This window comes from Drosophila hydei, unplaced genomic scaffold (genome assembly GCF_003285905.1).
Source record: "Drosophila hydei strain 15085-1641.00,03,60 unplaced genomic scaffold, DhydRS2 tig00008119-arrow-pilon, whole genome shotgun sequence".
Lineage (NCBI taxonomy): Eukaryota > Metazoa > Arthropoda > Insecta > Diptera > Drosophilidae > Drosophila > Drosophila hydei.
Window position 1 is genome coordinate 3,853,149 of NW_022045830.1, and position 11,769 is coordinate 3,864,917.

General features: G+C 41.0%; 1 protein-coding gene across 6 annotated transcripts in view; it reads right to left on the minus strand.

Annotated features, from left to right (window-relative positions):
• LOC111597882 (guanylate cyclase soluble subunit beta-1) overlaps nucleotides 1-11,769 on the minus strand; it is a 50,587-nt gene that overhangs the window by 34,954 nt on the left and 3,864 nt on the right. For 5 of the 6 annotated variants that reach the window (XR_002751353.2, XM_023312809.2, XM_023312810.2 and 2 more), the window contains exons 2-3: nucleotides 9,698-9,889; nucleotides 7,974-8,047 (exon numbers count right to left, since the gene is read on the minus strand). Coding sequence is in view for 4 of the 6 variants with exons in the window: in XM_023312809.2 (XP_023168577.2) it covers nucleotides 7,974-8,047; nucleotides 9,698-9,700 (77 nt within the window). In the remaining 2 variants the exon portion in view is untranslated. The remainder of the gene's footprint in view (nucleotides 1-7,973; nucleotides 8,048-9,697; nucleotides 9,890-11,769) is intronic. The other variant, XM_023312811.2, reaches the window with a different exon arrangement.

The window sequence follows — 11,769 nt, forward strand, 5'->3', positions numbered from 1 at the left end:
GGCAGCTGAATCGCTGTCCCAGTCCCTGCTGTTGTTGTCTGTGTGTGCGAGGCGGAAGCAAACAGTCGCAGACATGTGCGCGTTGTTGCATGCAAATCAGTAGTACAATTCCTTTACACTGCCTGCCGTTGGTCAGCGCCATCAATTTGCATGAGAGGCGCAGGGCGCAGGCAGGGCGGACACAAATCTCTGTTAGACAAACGAGCGGAGCTTTGCTTTGAGCTGCGACTCAAGCAGTTGGCAGCTGCCACAGCTTGTGGCAACAAATTGATGTGTCCGCTGTTGCAGGCACTTGAATAAATTTAATCGCATTCAATGCATTTTGAATTGCATATTCAAGTTGTATTTCTCACTTGAATTTTAACAGAGAGATACAGAGAGAGAGAGAGATGTAGAGAGAGGGAGAGCACAACTAACAAAGAGAAAAAGAATTTATGAAGTTTCGCTTCGTTGATCCGCTGCATGAGTGCCATAAAAATTGCATTTAAGTGTTGCACAGCGTCCCAAAGGCAACCTCAACACACACACACATACCCACACATACGCACAGCTGTTACACAATTCTCGACTGCAATAAATAAGAATTTTTCCGCTGATGCATTTAAACGCCAAATACGTGGGTCGACCATCAGGGCACGCCCTTTCACAAGCTTGCCGTGCAGCTGACCATACCATGAAAAGGAACGTAATTTTATTGCAAGCACACACATACACACAGTCGAAACTTTCCGCATGGCGAGCACTGGGCGTATGATTAACGCGATAGGCATTGCGCATACGACCCATCCACATAGCACAGCACAGCACAGCACGAACAGGCAACCAGCATATTTAACTTATTTAATTAATATTTGTTGCCTACCCGCCGGCGTCAAGGTATGGTAAGAGTAGAGCAGCCCAAGGCTTTTTAATGGGGGCGGGGCACCGTCGGCTTGCTACCAAAATATTTGCTGTTTGCCCTGTATCAAGTTATTATTACGAATTAATGGACTTTTGTGCGGTCTTTAGTTTTGGCACGAAAGTCGATAAATTTATAATTAGCATTTGGCGTCAAGTGAGTTGGAAATTAGTTAAGCGCGGCCTACAACAGCTTTTCGCCAGAAATCCATCAAAAAGTGTTCGCACCTCAAGGCTGAGTCGGCTTTGATTATCACATCGAGGATTAAGCGGAGCGAAATGACCTCAATTTAGCATGTACAGCGGAATTAACAAAGTTTGTGTATTTATAACAAGATATGGAATAGGTCATCTTAAAATAACTGAATTATATATATAAAGTGCTTAATTATAGAGATATTTATATAAAATATGTAAATTTGAATCTAATATTAATTCGGACCATTCACAATTGTCGAGCGCACAATTTGATATGGAACTTGATTATGTTTTGGTTTGGATTAATGCACTCGATTTGAGTTGAACGTATTAAAGAGTCGCCGCCGAGAGGGGAAGCCATTGAGAAGCCATAACTGGCGATAATGCGAGTCGTAGTAGACTTTTCTTTGACACCATTCGCATTACGTATGCGCCGCGTGGCCAAGTTTTGAGCGCACGCACGCGAGGCGTTATTCATAAAGCGATAAAAGTGCTGCACATAAAACGCCAACTTACAAGCATAAATTGTGGGCATGGCCGTGGCTACACCTGGTGTGCCAATGCGATGAATATGAAGCAATCAAACGAACAATAAATGAAGCAGCCGAAAAAAGAAAGTCGAGAAGTCGCCGCGAAGAGACTTCGAAAGGAAAGGAAATGCAATCAATGGGAAAAGTAATCTCAGCGATAAGTGCGAAAACGTGTCAAATGAAGAGGCATTTAGTATGGCATAGCTGAGGGAAAAACACAGTTGGGTAGAGGCGCTGCCCACCCCAGTCAAAATAAAGATATTATTGGATGCGTTCAACTGTCGAAAACAATCGGCGACAGTTTCAGGCAACATATGAAAATGTGCCAAACAGAAAAGAGAAAAACTTGCAAATAAGCTAGCGATGTTTTGTGAAGTGTGCAGGTGTGCAAAGGGTTGACTTGACGGCTCTTGCTGTCTGTATACCCTGTAGCCGTTGGGCATACACTTGCTAAAGTAAGTTTCTTACAAGAAGTGAATTGAGACTCTTACGCAATGAAATTGATATGTTTTTCTCTTTCTTCTAATCAAGTGTCTTACAAGATTATCAGCTATGCCATGCCATAAGATACCCTGTAAGCAGTTGAGTTTTGTCACTCCTGCCTATGAATGCTTTTCAAAGTGGCCTTAACTGCATAGACTCAAAATAAATACGCAGCATCTAGCGGGCTCGTAGACTCCACTGAAGTATTTCATCTTGTTTGTGGGCTTAACGTGAGTTGGTTAGCTACACACACATACAAACACACCTCGCACATCACTGGCAACGTTTCTGTTATATATTTAAAACTAGAGGCATTTTTTTCCGCAAAACGAAACGGCTTTTTGGTTGGGATTGAAACTTGAGACGCACCAACGCACATTTGTTGACGCATTAGCACACACACACACACACGCGCGCCCTCAACTCGTTACATGCCTGAGAAATGCCATTTCCGTCACTCACACAGACAAACACTTGAAAAGCGACTCGAATTTCCATAATGTCTGCCATGAAAATGCGATCGATTTTCGTGTGCCAAAAAAAAAAAACAACAACAAAAAATAGAAAGAGGAAAACACCACATAATGCTGCGGGCGTGGATTTGCGTGTGTGTGTGAGTGTGTGCGTGTGCGTGTGTGTGAGCTGATATGAATATCTAAAGAGTAGGAAGGGCCACAAATGGTTGGCTAAAATAAAGCGCTGTAATATGAAGCTCGGACAAGAAGCCTAATGGGCTTTCCTCCGGCAATAAAGCAACGAGCAAAATAAAGAGAAATCAAATTGTTGAGCGCGGCTTTTTAAGCGGCACTTAGCGAACAGATTTTGAATTAATGCGAGTGTAAATATGTATATTTAATGATAGCCACAAACAAAAAGGATTCAATTGCGTGTGTAGTCGAATCAGATTGAAAATCTGCGCCTAGCTGACAAAATGGGCTCGCTTCGCTATCCCTTTGCCAGCTGCATGGGGCAAAATGATGATTGATGATACTTTAAGATTTGTCAGCAGCTGGCGCAGCTGCCACGCTTTCAAAGTTAATAAGTTGCAAAAATGTTACAGGGCTGAGCATTTGCATTTCACAGGGGCCCACGGCGCACTAGGCGTATGCGCAATAAGCAAAGCGTGGCGAGGCGTGTAGCTAATCCAACGCTCTGCGTCAATATATCACATTTTCCATGCCACTAGCTGCGACCCAAATGACATAGCCAGGTCGCAGAATTATGGCCCAATTTCGGTCGGAGGCCCTGATGACAATTCCAAACGCAATTGCGCGCCAATCAACCAATGTTCCCAGATGCAAAAACGACCCGACTTCATCAGTCGATTGGGCTGGCATAGAAGGTGACTGAGCACTTTAGTTTGTCATCGATCTAATCAAAATTTCTATAAATTAGAATCGTTTTTAGCCCTGCTATTTTCGCACTGACCGTCCGGGCTAAATTTGGCCCAAGCGAAATTGAGTTGAAAGCGTTCCGAAGCGAGCCAGCACACAATGTGTGCATAATCAATCGCTGCCCAGTTGCCCGCATGTCAGTTGGCTGTGCGGCCCGGCAGTTGGCTTAGAGTTAAAGTAAGAGGGGGGAGGGGGTGGCAACACATTAGCAGTGAATTTTTGGCAGTAAGCACAGCAGCTCAGCTGAGCCAGCATATGCACAGACTTACGCACAAGCATGTTGACTGACATACATACTGGCTGAGCGGACAGACGAACAGCTGTGGGTGGGTGGCTTTGGGGGGCCTTGGAGCTTAGACGCCATGCCGACACATGCAGCTTGGCCTTATTGTGGTCGTGTGTGTGTGTGTAAAACATTTTATAGGCAAATCGATTTTTGTCTAAAGTGCCACAAACACGCATAGCAGCAACAGCAGCAACAGCAGCGACAGCGGCGGCAGCAGCAACGATAACAATAACAAGGACTTTTGCAACAATAACAATAAAACGACACTGCGACAGCAGAGATGTGCGCTGCTGTGGGCCGTTGTCGGAGGGGGGATCAGCTACATTTCCGGTCTGTGTGTATTAGCACAACAACTGCCACTTTGACCGTGGCCAACAGAGTGTCTCTGCATGTTATGTGTGTATGAGTGTGTCTCTCATGAGCTTTAATGTCAAGCGCTGCGGCCTCAGCCGTCGCGCATTGTGCACGAGCCGCTACTCAATCTTTGTGCTCCTTGTGGCACATCAAAGTCAAAGTCAAGCCGCAGGGCTAAAAAAGTGAATGTGTATTAGCCAAAGAGTGCTTGACTAACAGATGCTCTGTAAGTTGAGCTTAGTTATTTGATCAAATTTAAAGTTTTGATCTGTCTTCGTTTAGTCAAATTTCCTATATGGGAGGTGAGCATTTTGAAATTGAGAACTAAGTTTAATTGATTGATTAAAGGCTTCGCTGTCTTCTGTCTTCAATATACCCAGCTCAAGCCAACCTTAAAGAGTGTGAGAATAGACAGAAGCAAAATTCAAGCAAATATTTCCAAGCAGTTGAATCAGCTTTGGGCTTAAGCTCAATCTTCTGATTGTTCTTATTTATGTGGCAAATTAATGAAGCTCATTTGTAGATTGATGCTTTGCAATTATGCGGCAACAACAACAATAACAATAACAATAAGGATAACGATAAAGAGTAAAAGAAGCAGCCATCAAGCACTTAGCGCTGAGATTCTGATTAAGTGCAGGCGATGGCTAAATAGCCACGTCTTCTGGCTTTAAAGCTAAATAAAGCAGCTGTCAGCTTTAAAGGCAATCAACTGACATAGTGAGAGATAGAGATAGCTATAGATACAGGCACAGGAAGAGGCAGAGGCAGCCAAACACATTCATTCATTTGCGGTCAGCAGTGCGTCAATCAAGGCAAATGCCATTGCCATTCATATTGAAGACTCAGACACAGACAGACAGACAGTGAGGGATTGAAAGCGAAATAGAAAGAGATAGCGACACAGACTCAGACTCAGACACAAAGACAGACACAGACAGTAGTTATAACGGGCACGCACGTATGCGCTGGCTCCTTGTATCCTGTCAATGGTATTCGCCTTTGGTCTTGCTTTCTTTTTAATGAATGCTTTGACAATGCCTTCGAGTGCAACTAAACGAGAGGCAAACGAGGACGTCAACTCTTGTCTGTGAGCGCTTCTAGAGATGCGAGCCTGTCACGAGGCTAGCTACTGTGCTAGGTGCAGCACTTTATGAGATGTAACCTGAGGAAATTTTAATTTTTATTAAAAGTGAATTTATTTGAGAAACTCTTCTGACAGCAAAGCAACTTTTAATCAAAATATAAAATAGTATTAAATTACAGAGAGGCGAATGGAGAGTTGTAATGAATTGCGTCAAGTCTTGCTTCCTGTGCCTTAGGCGTAATACTCTCCTTTGCTATATTAGTAAAATATTTAATATCGTATGGAATACCCCAACTTCTATTTAAAATACACAATTGAAGAATTCTGTGTTGTAGTAAATTCTTATAATAAATTTTCCCTGAGTTATATAATACTATAATAGCCCATCTCGCGATGGCTAAGTGCTGTCCTGTTAGACAAACTCGTAGGCTTAAAGAAATTTTCGTATTTGTTAACTTAGTTGCTTTTAAGCATGCAGTATACAAATTTTAAGCACTTCGGGCTAACATTTATATTACGTATACGCATGAGCTGACACTTTATGGTATTTTAAATATGCTGTGCCGTATTCCTTTAGTTACATTACTCAACATGCATCATCGTGTTCAATTATTGCACTCGTTTACCTGTTGAGGACACGAACACCAAGTGCCAAGTTAGACCTAGTTCTTGGAATCGAAAGAAAACACGACACGCGTCCAGCGCCAATTGAATATGCTTGAGTCTATCTCTCTCTGTCTGTGTGTATGTTGACTCAAGTGTGGGCGAACGTCAATGCCAATGGCTGGGCGCCTCAAGTGGCAGTATAATAAGTGTGGCTCTTGCCACTGCCAACTGCCACACTTCCACACTGCCCCAGTGCTGTACGGAATGCCACAGTCACAGCTGCTGCTGCTGCACTGATTGCCCACTGCCAACGCCGACTGGCTGCAATGTAATTAAAGTCATGTCATTGGCAGCACCATTGGCAGACAGACGTTTAGGCTGGGGTTAAGCTGAGCGCGTTTTCTCTCAACAAATGAGAAAAGTTGCCTTTCTGGCTGAATCGCTTGTTGCCTTTCATGTAGATAATTAAAAGGGTTTCTGCTGTTGGCCAAGTTAATGCCGCAAGTTCTTTAGTCAGCTGACTTGCGGTTAGGCAATCAAAAATCATAAATCTTGCTCAATTAGCAACGTCAAGAGCTTCTCGCCACTGACGTCATGCACGGGAGACGGGTGACGGGCGACTGGTTGCCAAGTTGCCTGCCAAAAAGACCGCAAAGACCAAATGGCTGACTTATGAAAGGGGCAGGAGAAATTAGCGCATGACTCAGGAACAGCCATGACTTCTAAAAGGAGAAAACAGGAGCACAAACGGGCGCTCAGCAAATACACACGCAATATCAATAACTTAATTAAGATAAATGCGAAATGTATTTGCCTACAGACACGCACACGAACACACCTCACACTCTTACACACACACAGACATTTTTGGCCGGATATCCGTTAATTCTGGCGCTGCATTTAGGCCCACAAATCGTTGTTAACATTAATGCGACGCGTGTTTTGCTTTGTTTATGTGCCACTGACAACACACACACACACACATATATACACAACTAATTTATGTACTCTTGTGCGTGGGCGTGGCAGCACGTTCCAGCCATGTGAAAAATGGATAATTAGTTAATTGCGGTTAGTGTTTGGCACACAATTGCGCATAAATTTATGTTTATATTAGTTATTAATTAAATGCGGCGCAATGCCAGTTTGCAAAGGCATCTCAAACTGAAATGATACCAGCAGCCCTGAGGCCAGACCAACACCAATTGAATAGTAAATAAATAACATGGACACACACACGAACACACCCACACACGTACACTCAATTGTTTTCACACACTTCCGGCAGTTAGCAAAGTGTTTATGCGCTTGGCTGTGTGTCATGAGGGATTCATTTCAGCAAGTCGTTAGCTATTAGACCACTGTCATTTGTTTAAGTCTTTCTTTGTTCTAATAACATTAACTATCGCTATTAGTACGGCTTTTGTAATAATTGTTTTTAATATCATAAATATTACTCATATCGCTTATATTATTGTTAGTATCATTATTATTTTAGTTCATTATTATTATTATTTTTTAAATTATAATTATCATTATCATTATCATTATTTATTACCATTTATTTACCATTATATTTATATCATTCTACTATTATTATTTATATTCTTTAGTTTTTAATAATTATAGTCATAACAATGATATTGTTTATTTTAAAAAAATTTTTTTTGGTATTTTGTATCAAAAGAATTTGCTTTGCGGACTTAATTAGAAAGGGCTTTCTTTAATTTACATTTGTAATGCTTACTAATTTTTGTCCAAGCTACTTCTTTGTCACCCCTTCAAACTCAAGCTCTAGCCATTTTACATTAAAAATACGACGTGCTAATAATTGCCAGCATTTGCATCTATATCTTCATAAATACGTTTGCTGCCGTAAGAAAATTAATGAACTTCTGCATAATACAATATGTTAATCAAGACTTCCACTTCTCCGCTTTGCCCACAACACAATGAAACCCATTTCCAACTGTTTGTTCCTCTGTTTCTGGGAAACTTGTCTTAGTTTCGTGGCGCAAAATAAAAGTCGCACATTAATTTCTGATGATATGCCAAGTTCTGCCTTAGGACGAAGCTAGTTTTCGCATTAGCCGCTTCTAATGAGCTTTCGTCTGTGCGCAGTTGTTGGCGCTACTTACTTGATCTTCTCCCATATTTCCTCGCCGAAATGCTTGAGCACCAGCAACTCCAGGGCGTAGTTAACAAAGCCATACTGCAAGTAGGAATAATAATATCATATTATTATGGGACAGTTACATGTTAATGCCTAATATATAATCGTGTACAGTATTTTATCTGGATTTCATTTATCTGAATGCCGAAATTTAACTGGCGGACTCTCAGAAATTACAGAAACATTTTTATGGCCACTCAAAATGAAATCATAAAAGTGCCAGCTAAATTGAATGCTGCTAACATTTTAATTACATTCGCTGGCGGAATAAAGTGATAATAAAATGGACCCGGGCAAAAAAAAAAGAATAATGAAAATATACAAAAAATGTATATCAAAGTATGATGAAAAACTCGTTGAGGCTTATGTTTGGGGCTCTGCGAATTGTTGTTAAAAATGTGAAATCAATAAGGATTGCGCATTTCATTTCTTTTAAATGTATCCGACGAGCAATCAATTTGATTTGTTATGCGAAATCAAGCCCCACACTGAGCGAGAGACCGAGAGAGAGTAGGGAACACTCTTACATGCCCATAGAGCATTGCAAGATGGCGCACAATCAATCGCTTCCGCCGGAAGTGATGCAAAGCAAGCCAGGAAAATACTTGAAATATATTTACATACATTACGCATACGTCTAGTGGGCCACAGTACATGAGCTGCTGTTGCTGTTACTGTTGTTAGCCGCCTGATGAAGATATATCTAACCGATATTTGATGTTTATTGCCTTTGTTGTGCATATATTGAAATGTTCCAGCATTAACGCAAGCAATAACATCGAATCTAAATAAACAACAACTAGAGCCAAACAATTCTACGTGTTTCCCAGTTTGACGTAATTTAAAAATAGAATGGAAAAGCATGTGAAGAAATGCGACAATCGCTATCATTAAATGAGGAACGCTGCTGATATGTCTGTGTGTGAGTGCCTCTCTCTCTCTCTCTCTGTGTGTGAGTGTAGCATGTCAACATGTGAAGTTTGTTTGCCTTGTCATTGAGTTGATACTCTTGGCAAGTTGAATTTTATCATTGTCCTTGGCATTTAATTTGTTCCACCGAAGGCCTTTAAAGACTTTTTTCGCATTTTTATTTATTCTGATTTATGTCATAAAATCTGCATACGTCGACGTATTTGAGAATTAGGTTTATTAAATGAAATGTCTTGTGTTTCATTTTCTTTTTGCTTTGCTAACTTAACTTGAAATGATTTCTCTAACTACAGTCAAACAGCACTATAAAGAACAGTTTAGCATATATATTTGTTAGGCAGAATTTCTTCTATAATTCAATCAAATTAAATTTCTATAAAATAATTAAAAATAACAAGAATTTTTTTGGTTTTTTGTAATATTTAATGTTTAATGCTTTCATATATTTTATTTTCCCCCCTTTATTATTCTGCTTGTATTCATAATCATCCATCAAAATATTATTCTACATCAATCAAATATTTATGAATTCGATCAACTATCTAAATATTTTGCCTGCTTCCAAAAATTCCATTTGCTTATTTTGTTTTCCCTTATTTTACTGTGGATATATTTTGGAATTTGGTTGCAGCTATAAAAATGTAATTTATCACTTTAGTTGAGCTATCAATTAAATATTTCTATAAATTGTTAGTTTTGGTGTCTATTCATGCACACATTCAATTTCGATTCGAGTGCACTTTGAATACCCTAACTTACCATTTTGGCCGGCTGTTTGAGTTTTGGTCTCTGTTGAAATGCAAAAGTGTTTTGCTGGCGTTTTAGATTCACTTGCACAAATTGCTGTTTATCAAATGCTATTCATAACGTCTTCAATATTTCATATTTACTGAACTTAAAGCAATTTCAGTTAAGCATCTGAAGCCTTTTTCACAGAGCTAGAGTTGAGAGCTGCACATGTTTAAGTTAGATATTAAGATTATTTGTTGATATTTTTGGGTTTAATATTTGAGTTGAAGTTCGGCAAGATTTTGGCCAAGCTGTAAGGACTTGTGTGGGCTACTCAGATGACAGCAGAAATGCCACAAAGGACATGAATATTTCATGAATTTATACATTGAAATCGGCTTAACAATGTTTTCAGCTTTGCATTTCGTTTCGCTCGTTCCGTTTCGTTTTGTTTCGTTTCGTATTCGCGTCGCTTTAAATTTTGTTGGCCTTTGCTTTTATTTATTTTGTGCCCTGGCCACCTCTTACATATGTCAGGAGACCACGCCTCACCATTTTTGGTTCTTTCTTACTTATATTTTTTAAGAACGAAATGCTAATCAAATATGCCAATGACTGCGAGTGAGCTCTTAAGGAGCTGCTAGCTGCTAGCTGCTAGTGGGCAACTGGTAACTGGTAGCTATATGTATTCTTCCGTTTGCTGGCGGCTTATTGCAGCTGTTATTGCATGCCTGGCTGTTTGTTGCATGCCACATGCAACACGTGCAACTGCCAAAGGCGCACACGTAGCCAGCACAACTGGGTCACAACAAAGGCATGCGAGAAGCAGCTAAAATGGCAACAACAAGCGGCACAAAGGATGCAGAACGCTGTTTAATTACACACACAAACTCGCGCGCTCACACACACACACATGTTTTTAGATGGGCAAATGTGTATGTGTGTGTATAGCAAGTCAAGCGTAGCACCAAAATTTATGCGCCGCGCCAAGTGTGCGGCAATTAAGGCGTCGCCCATTTTGAAGCCAGCAGCAACGCTGCGAAATGCACACTTTGGGGCATGCAACTGGGTAGCAATAAGAAGAAGGCGAATAGGACGGAGAAGAAGAGAAAGTCGTTGCTGCACGCTTAGCTGTTTGCAAGGATATGCCCCGTTTTGCCAAGTCAACTTTAAGACGAATGCCCTTTGGAGCGGCCGCAAAAGTTTAACAAGTTTTTTAAGGCCCAAGTTAAAATATTGATTTTTATCTTTTGGTTGTGTGTGTGTAAGTTGTGTGTGCCATTAGCGCGTTCGTTAAGGTGCATAGCACGAGCACGGATATTTATACAGAGTTCATATATATATTTAGATATATTTATATTCTGTACTAATTTCAGCTTTAGTCAGAGCTGTGTCTCATTGTTTAACTTTTGCTTTTGGTCCCGCGTCACATTTATCGCTTATCGCTCGGCGCTCGGCGCAGTTGTTTGCTTTGAGTCACTTCTGCTAACTGATTTGGGCGTTTATTGCATATTAATCGGACGAGTTTAGTACGGCAAATGAGGTCGCACTTCACCTGCCAGCCAGCCAACTAAACAAGCAAACCAGGCGCCGAACCCATTTCAAGTGGCTTCCAATTTCGCTAATTTTAATTACGTGAAACATTTGAACATTTTGGGAAATGGTAGCTCCTTGGGCAAGCAAAGTGCGACTCATTCTCGAGTGTCTTCGGGAGCTGCCAACTCGTTGTTGTGGCTTAAGCAATGACAATGTCGCAGGACCGACTTAGCGAGCATTCAGGCATGGTAGGAAGCACCCTCAGAACGGTTTGTCAACCAAATGATGCAAGCAAGTGTTTAACACGCGAATATTACTTAAGTGAAATGATATTTTTGCTCGTTATTTGCACACAAATTGTCTGTCAATTTGACACTAAACGTGCAGTAACTAAGTAAATGATGGGCCGGACAGTGGTCCGAAGCCCATTTCATAATGAGCCCACAGCCCCAGCCGCGGCAGCTTAGGTCGTGCTGCGCGGCCAGTTGTCCAATTGGGCAATTGTATGTTCAACTGGGCAAACATTTATCAAAACTAATGGACGTTTTACTATCCGTGCCAGCCAG